The sequence below is a fragment of the Triplophysa dalaica genome, chromosome 11, assembly GCF_015846415.1.
Source record: "Triplophysa dalaica isolate WHDGS20190420 chromosome 11, ASM1584641v1, whole genome shotgun sequence".
NCBI classification, from domain to species: domain Eukaryota; kingdom Metazoa; phylum Chordata; class Actinopteri; order Cypriniformes; family Nemacheilidae; genus Triplophysa; species Triplophysa dalaica.
This window is the reverse complement of record NC_079552.1, coordinates 22,655,895-22,675,945: the sequence shown is the minus strand read 5'-3', so window position 1 is coordinate 22,675,945 and position 20,051 is coordinate 22,655,895. Positions and strand designations below refer to the sequence as shown.

The 20,051-nt window shown below is 37.3% G+C and overlaps 1 protein-coding gene across 2 annotated transcripts; it reads right to left on the bottom strand.

Moving 5' to 3' along the window:
* Positions 1 to 2,165: 2,165 nt before the first annotated feature.
* Positions 2,166 to 19,936, bottom strand: fam120b (family with sequence similarity 120B). Of its 2 annotated transcripts, XM_056761478.1 has the most exons (11): positions 19,800 to 19,936; positions 18,434 to 19,475; positions 17,885 to 18,065; positions 16,843 to 16,944; positions 14,051 to 14,223; positions 13,614 to 13,706; positions 10,013 to 10,219; positions 7,777 to 7,885; positions 6,153 to 6,263; positions 5,962 to 6,016; positions 2,166 to 5,034 (listed from the first exon to the last, which is right to left on the bottom strand). In XM_056761478.1, the coding sequence occupies exons 2-11, from the start codon at positions 19,436 to 19,438 to the stop codon at positions 5,013 to 5,015; spliced, it is 2,058 nt and encodes a 685-aa protein (XP_056617456.1). In that variant the 5' UTR covers positions 19,439 to 19,475; positions 19,800 to 19,936; the 3' UTR covers positions 2,166 to 5,012. The 2 variants fall into 2 exon arrangements, with proteins under 2 accessions (XP_056617456.1, XP_056617457.1); XM_056761479.1 differs by lacking the exons at positions 2,166 to 5,034; positions 5,962 to 6,016; positions 6,153 to 6,263; positions 7,777 to 7,885; positions 10,013 to 10,219 and adding an exon at positions 12,703 to 13,256.
* Between the last annotated feature and the right edge of the window lie 115 nt (positions 19,937 to 20,051).

The following is a 20,051-nucleotide window of genomic DNA, read 5'->3' as shown; positions in this document are numbered from 1 at the left end:
ATTGTAATGCATTATAGCAAGAACAGTACCCCTCTATCTACTCTTCATTTGCTGTGGTATGATTCACTATACATGAAAAACTATGGTATGAAACACTATATATCCGCATTATAGCATCATCGAATACTACAGTTTACTTTAGTAAGTAATAAATATAGGCTACCACAGTATTTTTCATGTGGGGTGGCAGTTTTTTACTGCACTTAATCCACAATAAATTACAATTCACTTATTAATGCTACACATACATGCTTTGATGGTTGAATGTTTCACTTTAAGCTAAGAGGTGATGATAAATGGTTATATCACCTGTCAAACGCCTATTTGATAATTAGATTCAGTCCTTAACATTATTGTGGAGATGGTGGTCTAGTGGGTTAAACCACTGAACTGGTAAATCAAAGGTTGCTGGTTCGATCCCAGCAGCCACCACCAGTGTGTCCTTGAGCAAGACACTTTACTCCATGTTGCTCCAGGGGGATTGTCCCTGTAATAAGTGCACTGTAAGTCGCTTTGGATAAAAGCGTCTGCCAAATGACTAAATGTGATTGTTTAATTTTTAGGTTATTGCCCCCCAAATTTTTTGCACCAGCCTCCAATTTAATTTAAAACAGTACTAAAATTAAGTAGTAATTAAATCTACAGTACGTTACTGGCAAACCTGCTGCAAAATGACAGCAAAACTTTACAGTGTAGATGTATAGAAATATACACTGTAAAAAATTCAGTAACAAAAAAAATTGAGGCACCAGAAATAAACCGTTTTTCCTGTAAGATGACATGCTTTCCATGTATTTTTTGTAAATTGCAATTTTTATCTGTAATTTTTCGTTTTTCAAAAATACATGAAAAAACATGTTTCGTGACATTATACTTGGGAAAAGCTGAAAAAATATGTAAAATTATGTTTTATAGTGTATATATATAGAAAAACATTAAGAGTATGGAGTTGTAAAATGTAAATTGTAGAGGTAAAATAATCTGGATTTGAGTAAATTTGATGAGAAATGTTCATATTGAGAACTTCAATAATGCTGACTTTTGATTGCATACTTGACGAATCTAAGCTCAGTTTGAGACATTGTTGACATATCTACTGGAAACATTTGTGACATTTCTGTCTCTTTTTCTCATGAGAAATATCTGAGATGTGGAAGACTCAGATACAAAGTTTCCATTTTCTCTACATTTTATCTCATTGATGTCTAGAAGAAAAAATCAAGACTTTCAAGAGATCTCTTTTCGAGCAGATCACCTATCAACCAAAACAACTGATCACAGAATCTAGAATGTCACACCCATATGGTTTCTGTTTTTGTGGGTCTCTTTGCCCACAATCTCTCTTCTCCATCACAGCCGAGACCCAATGCAGACTCTGAACCCAAAGCATCAGCCCCGTCTGCCTTCAAATCCTTAAGGAAAAAGTAAAACATATTTCTGTGTGTGTGTATGTGTGAGAGACGGAGAGGCAGATAATCGTTGGCTCCGTCGTGCCTGCTGTTTCTCCATTAAGCTCTCTCGTGCTCTGTGAAGGAAATGGCGATGACAGGGTGCCAAAGTCTGGCTTCTTGTGGCAGCGTGCGTCTCAACCTCCACCCCACAGCGCCTGCTGCAACAAACACTGAGGCTGCGGAGACGACCGCCTCCCACCCATACCCGGCCGGCACGCTAGCTCCAGCGTCAGCCCGCAGAGCCATGACCGCACGGCCATGAGAATAGAGGCTATATTTACCATTAGCACACACACATTCGAATGTATGCTATAATTAAACAGATGAAAAGGACAATGTGCTGTAGTGTTGCTAATCTAGTGCTAGTATTTACTCAGTTTAAAAATGAACCGGGATACACAATCAGCATGCGGCCTGTGCCAAGACTGAGCTGTCTGAACAAACAGATTTAGAATTGAAGCAAAACACTACTGCGGTAATGATTGTGTACATTTATAAATAACTTCATTCAACATTATATTCGCATAGGACATCTCTTTACCTCGTCCTGTCCAGTTGCTTTAGGAAGTAAAGATCTTGTGAAATCAAAATGAGAGTTAGTTGGCTCTCTAAGTTTTTTGTTGAGGAATGCTAGTGCACTCCTTATACTTGACAACATATTGTTAGCTACTAAATAGCAGAATCATGCTTCAAAAGTGGAGCAAAAACATTAAAGTGGCCATAACTCAAGACAGTTTCTGCATATCTCGTGTTAATCTTGATTATTTACAGAAAAGTATCCCTTCAAGTATCCGTAGAGTCTTTAGTTTGATCACATTTATAAAAGACTGATACAGTTGTGCAATTATTTCCGAAAACATACAACGCATGCTGGAGGGATGGGGGGCATAACTAAAGCACATTGCCAACAAAACACAGATATATGACTTAGTTTCACTTACTGCATGTGTATCATGTCCGGCATCTTATAGTGGTAGGACAGCCCCATCTATCAGTTTCAAACGATCTCCAAAACCGTTAATATAACATACAACTCTTAAATGCCGTGGGCAAACAAACACATCTCAACTTCTCTCACTATGGCAAGAGTAACCAGCTCCAGCTTTGCCAATCTTGACACAGCGCAGCCAATCTTGATGGTAAGCGGGTCTTTTATCGCTCGTCGGTGACGCGTGGGGGGGCTATTTCTTTCCCCTTGCGGTGGGTGTGCTTTTCTGGGAGAATTGTCCAATAAGGGACTAAGAAAAGTCGTTACGAAACAGATTTTCATGTTCAAAAAATATATTCTGAAACCTATAAGAAACCCTGGGGGCGTGTATCGGGCACAGAAATACTACGTCATATGTCACAATCGTTTTTTGACAAGTTGACCATGTCAAGCAAGAGAAGACAGCTTTTAACATTGTAAATAACTAATAATGTATGAGACACCGTTTCATCACCCCTTTAATGAATCATCTAGCGCTTATTTGGCAATACACTTTTTAATGTACACAGCAAACATTTAAATATACATTATTGCGACCAGATACTCTAATAGTTTTGTAAACACTCTCCAAAAGGTAATGGCAATTTCAACCCATTACATCAATTGGCTATAAATAATACACAGATTGATGAGAACAGGTAGGGAATTTTGTTGATAATATATCCCAGATGTCAAACTTTAAAAAATCGAATAAAAGAAACTAATTTTCCGGCAGCTGGTCACTCGAAAAAACGTAAAATGACAGTTTTGACATGTTTTTCTTGAAAATTTGCAGTCTTTTTCTGTAATTTGGCGCTTTCTTTTTTACAGTATTCAACAAATATGTGAAAAATCTGTAAAAAAAAAAAATTATACATTTACATTATACCTGAAATGTATTTCTGTAAAAAAATGTTTTACAGTGAAGCTTTGATATTCATAGTATTTTGATAAAGCATAAGATCTATAGAACTAAAGATTCAATTCAAAGGCTGGGTTAATTTGTACAGTATTATAGATTTAGTAAGCACTAACTATTTAATTTGAGAAGAACACTGGCCTGGTTTCTTTAAATGATTTTTCTCAACTTTAACGCCTTTCGGAGTTTTGATGTTTTCCACAGTCACATTTGGCTGCTCATTGGTGGACTTATTGACAGCTATTAAAACACATATATTTCTTACTTTAATGTATTATGCAACTGATTAGCTGAATGTCATTTAATGACAATTATTAGTCGTAGTGTCATTTATGATTGACACATTGTTCTTCAGCGTGAAAATATTTTTTTGTGAGAAGCACTGTTAGAATAAAATTGTATTGATAACAATTCATTTGAAATTAGCCAATCATAATCAACTGGTTAAGTTCTATAGTATGTGCCTGAGCAGACTGAAGTTAAGCTTGGCCACAAATTGCTAATACACAAAAAAAAGATGGTTAAAACTGTTTTTATTTAATATAAATGCTGCATGTTATTGGTGTAAATATTATTCTGCTCTTATTTTGAATAAATCTTTTGTCTATTTCCTGCTATGCTTATACTCTATGCTGGCATCCCAAGCCAATTCATGTGTTTATCTATCACTGTTATTCATTCTTTGTAGATAAGGGGAAGAGCTGTGATTCGACCACTTAAGCTGTGGAGCTTTCTCCATATCCTATTTCCGCTCTTTAACAATACCCAACATAGGAACATATGGCCATATAGGTACAGAGAAGAACGACTCGACATCATACTAATAAAAGTGCTGAACATATAATAAGATACATTCATTACACGTTTCACAATTATGTTATCATTATAGGAAAGAGTCTAAGCTGATCAAGGTGTTTTTATATGAAACGAGACACTGACTGACGAAAGAATGAAGTTATTTATGACAGATTGACTAAATATCAATACAATCACGTTTATCATAGGAACATTTTGATCACAAGATGCCAAACCCACAATATTCTCCAGTCATCTCCACTGTTCTGACACAAACACATGTTACATTAATGCACATCTTATTGACTATCACTTAAATAATCTGTTGAGGCAGACGAATAGACTTTCAAATTGTGTTCAACTGGAGTCGACACCAAACCACAGTTGAAATGTAGGAGATCATCTGAGACTCAATAGGGTCTGGATGAATGTTTATCACGATTTTACATTTACATTTATTCATTTGGCAGACACTTTTATCCAAAGCGACTTACATTGCATTATACTATACATTTGTTTCTGAGTATGTGCAATCCCTGGGGTCGAACCCATGAGCTTGGGGTTACTAGCGCCACGATCTAACCACTGAGCTACAGGAAAGCATGGATGGGTTTGGTACATAGTTTTAGGATGCTGATTCATATCATCCGCACACATGAGGAGAAAGAAGACTATACAGCATAATTCAATTAAATAAATGGGTTATTATTGAGGAAAGGTGATGTTTAGGTGTAAACTGTTAAAAACCATAGGTCCATCATAGCGAATGATGTAACATGAATGACTTCATAAGATTTTTTTTCCCCGTAGATGACTGTTTCCATAGCTGTTTATACATGAAGATAGTTACTCACGACAGCAGCCACTGGAAAGCAGTTATTTAGTTTTGAGATTGAGGCCATCTATAACAAAATAAAGAAAAGGCAATACCGATGTCAAATTAAAACATTGATACTTTAAAATGACTAAAACTCAAATGACAATAGTAATGACAAAAGGAAAATAACAGTTCTGATGCTGGATGCTGATTGGTCAGTAGTATATTCACATTATAGCACAGCGAACATATCTTCATCTGTTTAAATGTGTGTCATCGTGCACCACCTAAAATGGACTATACTAAACTTTCAGTCACAATTCCCATGTCTTTCAATGACTACATTAACAATTCTAGTGACTTATTTAAAGAAACAGTCCACCCAAAAACAAAATGAGTATGTATTTGAGATTTCATTTCACGGATGCCAATGAGGAATGATTTTTGCATGTCACATGACCAATCGCATCATTCCAAGTTGAATATAAGATATTTAAAATGAGACATGAGATTTGAGGCAGAGATTATGATTATCATTGAACAATATATCATTTTGATAAGATATCGTATGACTTTGAGTTAGACGACTTTTATAATACTGTCACGGTGCTTTTATATAATTTTTAAACAATGAGCTTGATATTAATAATAATGATTGTTGATATCATGTTAATACTACACATATTATTATTACCATAAATAATTTGGCACCAGTATCTTGGTGAGATGTATGAGGTGGCGGTTTTGCACCTGTAATATTTGGTGTAAACAGTCACAACGGTCTCCCAACACATGTATTCTGAGTGTAATTCATTGGCCAAAAATGAAAAATGTTTTTAAAAAATTGTATTCGACTGATTGTCTCATTAATGTTAAGTTTTCAATAGACTGCAACAATACTGTTATCATGAAATGTTTTGGTCATAACAATCCTGATACCGTGGCAGCCCTATTATCTTTAAAAATGGATTCCAAAATACATATTAAGTTCAGTTGAACATGTCCAACTCACCTTGGTGCCAGATGATACCTTCCTCTATTTGAATGTCTTGGTCTTGACCTATAACCTATGGTAAAGATAAAATATCCAAACTTCATTAACATTTAGTAAAGTCTCAGATATTTATTTTTTGGAGCTTCCATAATTGCTCTTCCCTTTTATGTTAATATTGTGCAACTTGTGTCTTGTGTAATGTTCTTTACCTTGCTGGTAGCGTGCGGGACCTCCAGGCTGCTGGCTGAACTCCAGACGTGCGGCAGCTTGATGCTGGGGTCGTCTTTCTCCACGCAGATCATCAACATTCATAGGCCTCTCTGAGGGAACAGAAGAAATGTTTTAAGCAGTTTTAATTGAGGGTTTGACTCGCTCAGAATTAGTATTTGCAGCGGAGCATCACTGGAAACACAAAACGTGCAATTCTCTAAAGCACGAGCGTCACCGCCGCCGCATCCCCAGAAGACTGAGGCAATGATTACTGGCCAAGACGCAGACACAGACGCAAATTAAAACCAGACATTTTCATATGCCGTCCACCCCAGACATCATCCAGCAATTGACACTTTAGATTATTTGAGATTCAAAACAGTCCTCGAAGAGAAATAACAGGACAAATTAACTCTAAGATTAGTAAGTAGAAAAGATATAGAAAGAGAAAAACTAAGTGATCAGAATCACCAGCGGGAAACATAAGCTTTCATTTTCTCTGCTGGGCTTCGGTTACTGTCGGCATTGAAGAGGGACTGGGTTACTCACTCACTTAAATGTTATGAAGTTAAAAACTTGACAAAAAGCAAAAATACACAGAATACATTTCTGTTTTATTCTGTAAATAAAAACATAAGTATCGACCCACTCAGAGTCTATTTGCCTTTAAGACACAACATGAGCAGTTCATAAACTGTTCAACATCAAGGGGGGAAACCAGATGGAGACAATTTCACCATAAGGTCTCTTTTAATCTTAGGACAGAACCACAAAACTCTGCATGGCAGTAAAAAAGCAAAAGGGGCTCAAACGTTTGTAACAGTCACCACGTTATAATTTTGTTGTCTTGTTATGTTACTTAATATAGATCGCGTCCTATATAAAGCAACCCAGAATTATTCTTGTTATGACCAAGCATCTCCTCTATCTAAAACAGTGTGCCGGTCAGATTGTTTTCACTGTGACAGAGCAGATGGAGGTAGTTATGCTGGGTATTTATTTGTTTAGATGCAAGTAACCTGGACATCTCAGCGTGTCTTCCATGTCAGGGCCACACATAAACTGTGCCCACAAAAAAAAAACACTCAACTCAATGCCAGTCATGCACATATTTTTACATTTCCCCCATTGCTTGCGTTTCTTTATGAAATTCTGAAACACTTTTTATCATTTAACACACTTTACATTTCTAAATCAAAACAGAACATGTGCAAAAACATAGGGGTGGGACCCGATGTTATGGCAGTCAGGGCTTGGTCAATTTTTGGGAGTGTTTTTGGGGAGAAAACATGTTTGATAACAGTTATTATTTAAGCGATACTGTTTGCTAATGTTAGTGATGCAAAAAATTACATTTTTGGGCCATTTTTCTTATATAAAAAAGACTGGAAGGTGGAGAGAGATGAACGGGATCTGAAAAGGACTTTGAGTAAGGAATAGAACTTTAGCAGACAAACAAGGCTTCGGGCATAGACAGAAAAGTAACACGATTTTTAACAATTTTATTTAAAATACAGAATTTACTTTCTGTCCATTTCTCCAACTGTGACTGAAATTGAAAGTTTTGTCAAAACTCCATGTGACAGAAGTTAGTTTAGTGTTATGTAGTGTGTATGGCCGCACCCTGGCTGTCCTGTAGTCTGCCTGGTTGGCTGTGGATGGAGGTGCCGCGCCTCCTGCAGGCTTCCAGTACCACAGCTCGAATGGACACGAACAAAGACATCCAGGATGGCTAAAAGACAACACACAAAATACATTTAATAGACAGTGTATATAAGATATTTGGATGAGTGCTTGTAACCAAATGAGCATTCTTCCAAATATCTTTCTGTGTTCATCAGAACAAAGAAATGTGTACAGATTTGAAGCAACTTGTGTAATATTTATTTTGGGAAGAACTGTCCCTTTAAATATATAACTCACAGTCTCAATTCAACATGCTGGAGATTGTTTTGTACATTGTGTATTTACAATTTATTGAAAAACTTCAGAAGCACTTCAGAAGAATTTTAACATCTTTTCAAATACGGCATTCACATTTTAATTTATCTAAATGTACATTATAACATTATGATGCTCAAAATAATGACTCAAATGTATTTAGACAATTTGGCTCCGACCTAAAATTCTGCCATTAATTACTCGCCCTCAAGTACTTTAACATCTGTAAGGACCTCCAATTTCCCCAGAAACGCAAAAGTTCCCCTAAATTAAGGGTTCCCCTTTAAAATTTAAGTTCCCCTTTAACATGAACAGGGCACATAGAAAAGTCTTTTTTTATCATGTCTGCATTTTTATTACCTTTGTTTTACACAATTATTCAATCAACTATCCCAATTCATCATTTTTAAAAAGCTAAAACACTCCACATTTATGTTCTAAAGTTGTTTTTGCAATCAATAAAATGAAAAGAAAAGAATAGGGGCGTATATAAGAGGTTAAAACATGTACGTAAATTTGAACAAGGGATAAAATAATAAACAAATACAATAAAAATGGGGTAAGCGGTGGCATGTGGTATTGTGGCTTGGGGTGGGAAGTATCCTGTGGGATCAGGGCGGGGGTCTATCTCTGATACGCCATTGTGGCGTGATTTGTGCTGCAGCCGGGGGGGAGCCGAGACAGCATTATAATGATGTCTTATATTATTATTATCATTTCAGTAGATATCTTCTTATGTACCCCTTATCCAACTCTCCTATACTATTTAAACACCTACATATTTATATAACTATTTACTATTATTGTTATAACTGACAGTATTACTGTATTATCATACTCCGCGCGCACACGCGCACACACATGCACTTATACACTTACAAAACAGAAGGATCTTTCCTATGCTGGCTGTCAATATATATGCCTGTTTGTTTCATGTTAGGCACATGCAAGTAGTCACACACTATATGTTAAGTACATTTAAACAAAATCGCTTTCTATGTTTGCATTATATAAATATAAAAACATGTACGTGTACATGTATCGGACCTCATAAATGTACTTAAATCATCTTTATTAAAGTAAATTACTTTATTGTTTTCTCTTATGTTTGGATAAAAGGAACTGCTAAATGCTTAAACATAAATGAGCTGAGAGTTAAAAATGACAGAAGTGAACATAGCTCTGAGAAAATCTCTAGGAGTATTCGTTTTTTCATGACTCACTTAACTTTTTAGGTGTGGCTCGTGCCCAAATTCTTTATGGTTTAATAAAAATGAGTTCTTATTTGTTTTCACAGAGCGTCTTAATGAGAACGAGTGTTAACCATGGACATCTTTCTCTCAGTTATTTCCTGTTTGCATTATTGCAAAGCAGTGTTTATATGCATGGATTAAAAAAATGTATTTAGATGTTGTGGTCCTTGGGTTCTGCCAAAACATTACAGCAAAGTAAAACAAAAGAGATTCTCTAAATGTTTTCCGGTAATCCACGGGCTAGTAAACAACAGTAAAACAAAATTGAGTAAACAAAATATGTGTGGGCCATACAATGACGACCTGATTTTAATTAACTGTGTTAATAGTGTTTTTTCATTAAAGCTGTATAGTCCTTCATATTCAGAATGCCAAAATATTTAAGATCCAGTCACTCAACATTCATTCAGAAACGCACATTGATGGAGACCGGGGTTGTAAACTTTTCTGGGGAAAATACATATGGCTTTAAATATCATATAAATCTGAAAGGCTATACAAAAGCATACACAAAATATACAAATCCATGCTACACAATATCAAGTAGTCACAGTAGACACATCTGAGATGTTAACAGCAGGTGTAAACAGTAATCTGTCTGAGATGACCATTTGTGATCAGAGTATCCAAGTGTAAACAAAGCCAAGACGTTTTTCTGTTCTTACTTTGCCCTCCAGAAGTTTCTCATTCGAAAAGCCTGAGTTGGATTGCAGATATTTAGAATGGAAGAGCAGGCCATCAAAGGTCTTCCATGGCATCAGTTCATCCATTTTAAAAGGTAAACCGCAAGCGCTGTTGGCTGCGATGAGGTAAGTCAGACCTCGCACAAAGAGAGAGCCGAGCTGGACGGCTCTGGGATCAACAACAGGGGTCTGCATTAAGAGAGGCAATAAAAAATAAAGGATAGTAGTTTATAAATTTAATGTAGAAGCAGAAGCTCAAGTAACAAAAACCTGAAAACATGTAAAGAAAACAACTAAAACGTTCATTCACCCAAAAAGGCATTTGAATGAAATTCATTTTCTAAAACCTTCCATGATAAACAAAAAAAGAAGCGAAACAGTTTCACAGAATGTCATGGATGCTCTTTTAAACAATTAATGTACATTTTGTTTTGTTTAATTTACAAAGTTTTGTTTTGAATTTTCTATCTTGAAATCACCACAGTTTTTACAGTCGCCATGTTTCAGACTCATCATGCTGTAAATACCCATTGTGTATTTCACCAGGTGGGGAGGGAGGTCGGGTGTGACCCTGTAGAGCTCACCTGAAGTGGCAGTCCGGATAATGGTATGTTTACCCCCTCCGAGCCCCCACCTACCTCTCCGCTGGTCACCTGGTCCCCCACCCCCGCCGGCACGAGATAAGAAAGGGACTGATTAGCTTCCGTGACATCAAAACGTAAAATTGGCCTGCCACCTGCTCGGCTCTCAAACACAGCTTAGACTAAAGCAAACAAAAGGGAGGCTGGAGATAAAGCCGAGGTGACAGCAGCAGCCCGTTGCCCGCGCCTTCAAGGCGCACGGATTGAGACCCGGGCCGCCGTTTGAACCATTGCTGCGTTTGCGCAGGCGACTTCCACTTTGGTTTAACCAGAGCGTTTAATGGTATTCACTTTTATGCATAGGTTTTGAGAGCGGGGATTGCTTTGATGAAACACTTAAGAAGCCACGTAAAAGTCTTAGCACCTTTAAAGCCGCTAATTACTCGGCGTGGAAGTCAATAGGCCTCGGGACAATGCTGATGCCACCCCGCTGTAAAGGTATAGAGTGGGACAACAAACCAGAACAGCAGCTGCTCTCCAGCATTTCAACAGTGAACAATGGATGCAGCTCTTGCCAGATGCCTGAAGGACTCCTGCACCCCCTGAGGACACGGAGCTCAACGTTAATGGCCCATCCTCGGCCTTGCGATCGAGCTCTGCACCTGTGCTGTACCTTAATACACATCTGCTGAATGTTACTACTGTAAACAGTCATGCACGACAGGATAGGACTTGCCTAAATATTGGTGCAGCACTTAGAATTTGGATGGACTTTCATTTTTAGATAAATAATAAACAAAATGGAATGTATGTAAACCCTTAGTTCCAGAAATAATTGATTGAAACCTTTTTATGACAATTTTATAGTTATTACGGTTATGCAGTTTTTTGTTGTAAAATTGAAAATTCATTTTATTTTCATTCATTTAAGTTAGATTTTTTTGCATTTAGTAATTTGCTTTTGTCCTGTTATCATTTATTTGTTTGTTTTTTATATTGAAATTTAATGTAAAAATAGATATTTTCATGATCATAAAGTTATTTCTGAGGCAACAATTCTAATTGTATTTAATTGTTTTATTTGATTTCAATAAACAGTTAAGTTTTGACAACTATATTAACCTCGAATCTTATGATCATCTTTATGTTGTGTTTTCTTTGCTGGTCGCACATCAAACAATGAAAACGGACACACAAATCACAAACAAATTCAGTACCAGTTAGAAACATTTTTAGATTTGCGTTGATTTGAAATCAAAATGTGCTAAATAAGTGCTTAATCTGTTGAATATATTTAATCTGGCTAAAATGTGTTAAAGCGAGTTTGACTCAGTTATGGGCAACTAATCATGATCAAATTAGCTAAATTATTGAATAGGAACACACACACAAGGGGATGCGCCGAATGAGTTGATACGATTATGAAACATCATCTGATTCTCATCCTCAGCAGTTACAGATGCTGTGTTGTGGCATCCTCCGCTTCCATTTACATTCCCTTACTATGACAAAGCAGCACAGGGTGAACAGATTAGAGGGGGGTATCAGGCAGCCCCTGGAGACTCTCCTGCCATCTGTCTATCTCTTACAGCCTCCTAATACACCCCCCAGCCCTTTTCACATTTCAGGCAGATGTGACAGTGTAACTCCCGATGGGAGGCAACAATGGCGCGTGTAACAGGTGCTCCCGCCACTCTGTGGCACATGGGAGGCAGGAGAGCTTTACAAACTTTCATCTGGCCAGCGGCAGGCTGTCGCTGCCGCGCCCTGAGCACACACGCGTCTCTGGATCAGCCCGCAATCTAACACCTGTTGCTTCACGCACCCTCTAAACACACAATCCCTCAAAGCTCTCATTCATCGCCCGACATACTGCGGACAGCATAAACTGAGCCGTATCACTTCACTGAACCAAAATGTAAACACACTGGGCCATATAAAAATACTGGGGCCAAGTTCACAATGAAATGCCACAGGAAGATAAATAAACGTTTCGTCCAGATCTGTTTAAATATATTCCTAGAACAATATCCATTATTTGTGTATTTTTATTATTATGAGGGCATCATGCTGTTAGTTAAGCAATATTTTTAATCCAATATTTCAAACTAATATTTGTGCCGAGTTGTTTGAAGACCAAATGTTAACAAATTCAGGGGGCCTAAAATGACTAGCGGCACCCATAAAAAATAGGTACGTTAGGAGGCATCATATTTTACTAAACTGCCGACCTTTGGGGAAACCCTATGTGTTAGGACCTTTAAAATGCCCATGTGGACAACTCAAGAAGATTCTGGAACAAAGTTAAAAGAAAAAAAACTTTCCCTGTGAACCTTTTTAATGTAAATAAACAAAACAATCTGCACAATCACTACTTAATAGTGCATTTGTATTGTCAACAGAATGACAACAGGGTGCAGATAAGCATCTGTATCTGAATACAACAAACACAACGTCAGGGCAGACTAGAGGAATTCACACCAGATGGACTGTTGTAGCACAGGAGGATCCGTAAATTAGGAGGTGGCTTCCTAGATATCTCCCAAGAGGCTTTAATTTGTCTTTCTATCATCCATTATCTGTGCCGTGGGGAGGGCTCTCAATCCAAGCACTGCAAAACCACAGGCCGCCCTCGGCCGCCATGTCTGAAATAGCACACATAGACGGCTTAAATTAGGGTGGGAGCTGAAATAGCCCTGTGGTCGCCGGCGGGGACGACGCGGAGCCCGTCACCAGAGCATCGCTCTCAGGTTTACACCACAATTAAAGTAGTTTTTGGGTGGAATGTCGCAAAGCAACCAAAAAGGATCCCTCCGTCTCTTTGCCTATTTTCTCTATTTTATTTTTTGAATAGAGAAAGAATCTGATGCATGTCTTAAAAGGAAAGAGAACTTGTTTTGATACATCTCTACAATAGGACATTCATGACAACGGCTGTTTTGTGGAAGACTCCAATCTAACTCTAGTCAAAACAGGTGAAAGTGTCAAATGAAATGACTCACCTCGATCTGTTGCATTTCTGTGAAGGACTTGAATCTGACACAAACAGCTTGGCTTAGATATGCATCTATGTCTTCCAGAGAAAGGTGTCTCGCCTGGATCCAAGAACAAACAGTGTTTTTATTCTACACACACAGCGTGAAAATCAAACTCAAGTATACAAAACAAGCATCAACCGTTTAGAAATACACCACCACACATTTATGCACAATGCAAGGGTAGCTGAGTTGTGGTTGGGGACACAGCAATTCTCTGATAAGGACTACACACAATAAACAGTGTTCGAGATACACCATTAATCTCTTTTGACATGCAACGAGTCAACATCATTAATAAATATAGGTTAACAGAACACATGAGGCCGGGATGGACCCAAACAAAGCCATTTGTTTACATTCAAGTGAGTTGTGTGGCATCAACGATGAAAAGCTAAACACACCCGAGTGGCGATGTAGGTTACAAGACAAATCACAGCAATCAAAGGAGCGTCAAACTGCTGAAGGTCTTCAGTGAAGTCGTGCAGGTCAAAGACACCCAGCAGTGTTGATACTTGAACTCTTTTCACCTCTGGATCCGTCCTGAACCACAGAGCCATTAGATCAGGGGGCTCTTCTGTTGATACATACACAGCACACGTTTCATTTGAGGAGAATAATGTGAGAATAATTTTGAGATACTGTTGAACTTTTAATTATAGTTTAACATCCTATGAAAACTTTAAAACAAAATATTTGTTTAAGCTTGTTCACCCTGAAGTACAAAAGTTTGTACATCTTTTGAAAAATGATTTTGTGACTATTCTCATTTAAATGATGAATATTATGTTTACAAATTAATATCATGTGAATCATACAAATGCACTACTGGTCAAAGGTTTTTGAACACTGGAAGAAATGTTTCTTGCTGTCTCAAAAAGATAGATTTTTATGTCTGAAATTAGCTTTATAGAAAAAATCGAACTGTGCAAATATATACTTTTTTTGAGAAAACAATAACATTGTACAAATTCATGCAGTCACAAATTCACTAGCATGTAAAATAGTTACACACTGCCATGCAGTCCTAAAAATAGTTTTTTTGTGACTACTGTAAGGGGCAATTCACATTTCGCGTCTTAAACTGAGCAGTAAACATAAGCTGCACTGCTTGATCATGTGGTGCACGTGCGTAATTCTGAAAAGTTTAAATACTTTCAACTCGCTGTGGCACTGACGAGCCTAGAAAAACAGGAGCGTATTTAGGTGCGTGTCTTCATTTAAAATAGCGACCAATAGTGTGCACAAAAGACGCGAATGTGAATCGCCCCTAACCCTAGTGAAAGGTGAGTGAAAGGTGTACAAATGGTTGTTCAGCAAATGGACAAATCAAACCATTTGGTCTGATACAAGTAAATACAAAAGAGCAAACATTGACAATTATTAACAGTACAAACAGATCATTAGTCTTATACATTTGGAAAAGAACAGAATCATGTAGGGCTGCAACAACGAATCGATAAAATCGATAAAAATCGATTAGTAAAAAAGTTGTCAACGAATTTCATTATCGATTCGTTGTGTCGCGCGACGCGGAGACGTTTGGTTATAAAAAAAAGCTTTATTTGAGCGCGGAGCGAAGTAAAAACACTCGGTCTCTCTCGCGCACTGATGCTAGCAGAGTTCGGCGCCTCATATACAGGGCGGAGCAAAAATTAAAAAACGAGCGGAGGAAAGATACATGACGGAGGCAGAGAAATCAGCGCGACCCAAGTCATCATAGGTGCGGGAGCATTTCACACTAAATAAACAGAAAAACTGTGTTAACTACAAAATATGCAAACGCGACATGGCGGGAGCAACGCGGCAATGATCCAGCACCTGAAACTCAAACATGTTGGAGTCTGTGATGAGGAGGAAGGGAGTTCAACAGCAGGTTAAGTCACTACAGAATCCTACTTTTGTTCCGTTTCGAAGTGAAGAACGTGATGTCTCTGGTGCTGGTGTTTATTCGTTATCCAGATTGACAAGCATCACAAGTTAGCATTAGCTCGTTAATAACAGTATAATCAGGGGTGGTGTAGTTACTTTGCGCTTTGCATTGTAAGACTAAAAGCACGTTTTTATTCACTCGCCTTTTTTGGACCGTTCATTTATCAATCTGTTGTCATGTATAGCTACACTGCAAAACTTCCTTAGTAATTTTGTCTAATTTCCAGTCCAAATATCTAAAAAATCTTAAATCAAGATTACTAGACAAGAAAATTAATTGATGCTTAAAACTTCTGTTTGAAATTATATCTCATTAAGATTATTTTTGAACCCCATTGGCAGATAATTTTTCTTGCTTTAAGCAAACAATCACTTAATTTGAGGTGTTTTTTCAGAAAACAAGACATAATTTCTTATGCTTTTTCATGTGTCTAGTACATGTTTCTTGATATAAGATTTTTTTTTAAATTTGGACTGACAACAGGACAAAACTACTAAGTTAGAAAAGCAATTTTTGCAGTGTATATTCTGTGCTTTGTCCCATATAGGTTATTATTGACAAATATATTTGTGTGTGTTGTACTTTTTAATTTAATTTTAAAGTTCTTTTATAGCTCTTGGTCATCTTAAGCTTTGTTAAAATGTGGTGTATAAATGAAGCTTGCACTTACTACAATGATGGTAGTAATTGAATGAATAAGCTTCAAGTGAATTTGAGAGAGAGAGAGTGTGTGTGTGTGTGTCAGTGTTTGTCAGTGTGTGCGCGTTTGCGAGTGTGTGCATCTGCGAGTGTCTGTCTGCAGTGTAGTGTAGAGAACAAGTTCTTACATTCAAACAAATCCTGTTAAGTTTTCTGATTTGTATTGTTCTTTAGTTTTTATAAATTATTTATTGTTCTGGCAGCTCAGGTGGCACTTTTATTTAAAAAAAGTCTATATATTTGGCAGATGTAAAGCATACATGTGTATGTTTTTTGTGTTAGTCCATTTTTATTTGATTTTATTATTTTTATAACAGCTCAGGGATGTTCAAGGAGCAACATGCTTGTGCACTTTCTAAAGATTTTAGTTCTGTTTTTGAATAAAGGGTTGGAAATGAATGCTTTTCTTGGTTTTTGTTTTTATCCGATTCATCGATTAATCGGAAAAATTATTTACAGATTAATCGATTATTAAAATAATCGTTAGTTGCAGCCCTAGAATCATGTATTGTATGATGCTTACCAGCACCTGAAACAAAGTATACCTTGAACTTAAATCTGTACCTCGATGGCTGGGAGGCTTTGGAGTGACTTTAACTGGTTCCTTGAGAGGATTTCCGGGGAAGACAAACCATTCCTTGACTGAGAAACTGTTACTGGAACAATCTTTAATAAACAAAAAGTAAATAGAAACCAATATCAAAATAAACAGAGAAAAACAAACAAATAAAGCAAACAGAAAGCTGCACTGTAAGGGAATGGGTTGTATGTTATGCAATAATATGACTGGCAGACATAAGTTATACTAAAATTACACTGCACTTTACTGTTTGATATCTGATATGTTTGTCTCCTCATTTTCCAATAGCACGTTCACCACATTTGCCCAAACCACAAATACTGGACAAAAAAGGGATGATTCCCAGAATACTACAGAGACATGAAGAGTTATTTTATTATCTAAACAAGACAACCACGATTTCTAGACCTTAACTCAATGCCTACATTTAAGACGGGAGAAGAATAAATCATAAGGATAAAGCAAATAATAACCATCTGAACCTGTGTTCAGCCCCATAGTATTTAATATCCATTTAATAAGTGTTTTTAAATACTACTTAAATATAGCTGCTATACTTTTTAGAACAATTATTATTGAGCTTTTGTCTTTTGAATTTCCAAAAATATTGTTTTAAAGACTGCACTTAAAAAGAACACTTTCTAACAATAAAAACTATGACAAATATAAAGAAAAATATATTTATATATTTTAGGTAACACTTTACAATAAGGTGTTATTAGTAAATATTAGTAAGCGCATCAGCTAACAATGAACAAGTTAGTTTTTCAGCATTTATTAATCCTTGTCAATGTTAGTTCAGGTCAATACAGTTATTCATGTTAGTTCATGGTGCATTAACTAATGTTAACAGTTCAGATGTTTGATATTACTAAAGTATTGTTCATTGTTAGTTCATGTTGGCTAAAGCATTAACTATTATGTTAAGTATTCTGTTAAGTGTTACCATTTTTTTAGCTCTAGAAATCACAGCAGATTTAACTATAACAGATAAGCAACAGAAGAAACATTTCTCACGCAGCTCACCTGGCTGTGCCGGCAGCAACAAGCCGTAGATGCGTTCCCTCACAGACAGATATAAGATGGCCTGTGGTGGTAACTCAACTTCATCCTCATCTTCCAATGTGTTACTGCAATCCACGACTCCATCATATAACACATTAAAAACCATGTGACACTCGGCATGGATGTGCTTCTCTTTAGCTGCCTACGACATGGAACATCCGCCGTGAATGTAAAATCAATGTCACATCACTTATGGTTTCTGTCATCATGGAACAAAATCTGTGACCACTGGTGAAAATACTTCTTTGTTGCATTTATTAAAAATGTTTAGGATTACAAATAAAACTACCATCATTAGGACAACAATCATAATGAATGTTTTTTTTTATTGTTTTATACTGTCTGTTATGTTTGAAGTTAAAGTTGATTTGTGATTTAGAAACAGTGTCTTGAAAATATCACCTTCAAGATTTTCACTACACTATTGTTTTCGACCTTTTGCTTTCCCACAGTGTTTAAATAACAATTTTCAAAGGGGTCTCAGAACAGAACACCACTTTAATTTATTACCTGTAATATATCCCGGGGTATGAACTTCTCCATCAAGCACACTGACTCCGGAATGGTGGGACTGCACTTTAACCAAGGGGATGTTTGTCCAGGTAGCAGATATGTGCGCATTCCTTTTTCTAAAATCTCTTTCTCACTGCCGTGTATTGGAAGAAACGAAAGTCCAAATGCTCCCTCACTGGGGTGATAAGCATTGATGAAATCTGCAACAGCATAGATCTTGCCTCCCTGAACCTGCCTGTGTTTCTTTCTATACGATGCCAAAGCAATATTCCGGAGACGCTGCATTTGCTGCTCAGACACTATATCGTTACCTACCATACAGGCCAAGAGAGGCAGGTCGGTCATATGAAGCTTTAGGACCTGGCATAACCTCTCTCTGGAGAACAACACTGTTGTCATACTGCTTAGATTGAGTTTACTAATAGACATGTATGGGACTGTGTTGTAGATAACAAAATCTGTATCTTGACCCAGGATTCCCATGCAGTTGTGAGAGAGGGCATAGTCAGCAATCTCATAATCTCCTTCACGGACTGAGCACCATGTTTCTTGGCCGAGATTTTTGAGGGCAAATCTAGAGAAGGTTGCAATTCCAGAGGGAAGGCAGAAGAGATCTCTGCTGTTTGGCTGCTGATTGTGACTTTTAATGTGCTGAAATATTTTTGCTATGTCCTGGTTGACTCTCAGACGCCTCTTCACCCATTCGGCCCGTTTCTCTTCCTCAATCGTGCCATCAAAGATAAAGACTAAGCGTATACCTGCGGCTGTAAACGCAGTGATAAATTCCTCCAGGATGTGTATGTACTCTTGCCACTGACCGCCGTGGACCCAAGCTTGACAGCGGTACCAGTATCTCAAACAACCCATTCCATCCACTACAAGTGTAGCATTGCTGTCAGGATAGGCTTTGCTGTGATTCAGTGCCATCTGTTTCAGGTCAACAGACACAGAGGTATCTGGATGGCATACCTCCATGAAATACTGTAAGCCCTTTACACCCATATTCACTCACATATGTGTTTTACTAAATGTCACCGACCTGAAACACACAAGCAAAGCTATAAATAGTTTGTGAACAAAACGGCATCTTGAAAGAAAATGTTCATATTAACTTATATAAGCTTTCATGTGGTTCTGGTTCTTGCTTTATATCAGCTCGGGAGAATTATTGTAGGTATAAAAAATATAAAATGGTTAATATAAATGAACGATAGTGTGTATATTATTGTGACAGCGTGTTTGTGAGGGCTAGGAATTTCAGCACTAATGCTGCGGTGCTACCGGAAGAGATATAAAACGTAGTTTATCTGTAAATGTCACAAAAACTAACGTCATGCTTTAAAAGACACTGAAACGGACTCACTATTTAACAAGATGAGATGAACAATTAAACTGGATATATTAGAGTAAGCGCATATAGGACGCTAACTTGCGCTGCCTGGCTGCTACAGAGCAGTCGAAGCCGCTTTGTGTTTACATTGTTTACATCGCCCACTTCCGCGTCGGTGAGTGACAGGCTCAGCGCCCAATCGGAATAATCCTTTAAAAAAACAGCCGTAAAGAGATGCGAAAGATCACAAATTGAACACGGTAATACGGATTTATGTACGACGTT

Excerpts from the sequence above, each read along its gene's own strand:
- fam120b (XM_056761478.1), bottom strand. The coding sequence starts at position 19,438 with ATGGGTGTAAAGGGCTTACAGTATTTCATGGAGGTATGCCATCCAGAT. Across the intron at positions 16,945-17,884 it reads GTTGCTGCCGGCACAGCCAG|ATTGTTCCAGTAACAGTTTC; the intron begins GTGAGCTGCGTG and ends TGTTTATTAAAG. Across the intron at positions 14,224-16,842 it reads AAAGCCTCCCAGCCATCGAG|AAGAGCCCCCTGATCTAATG; the intron begins GTACAGATTTAA and ends ATGTATCAACAG.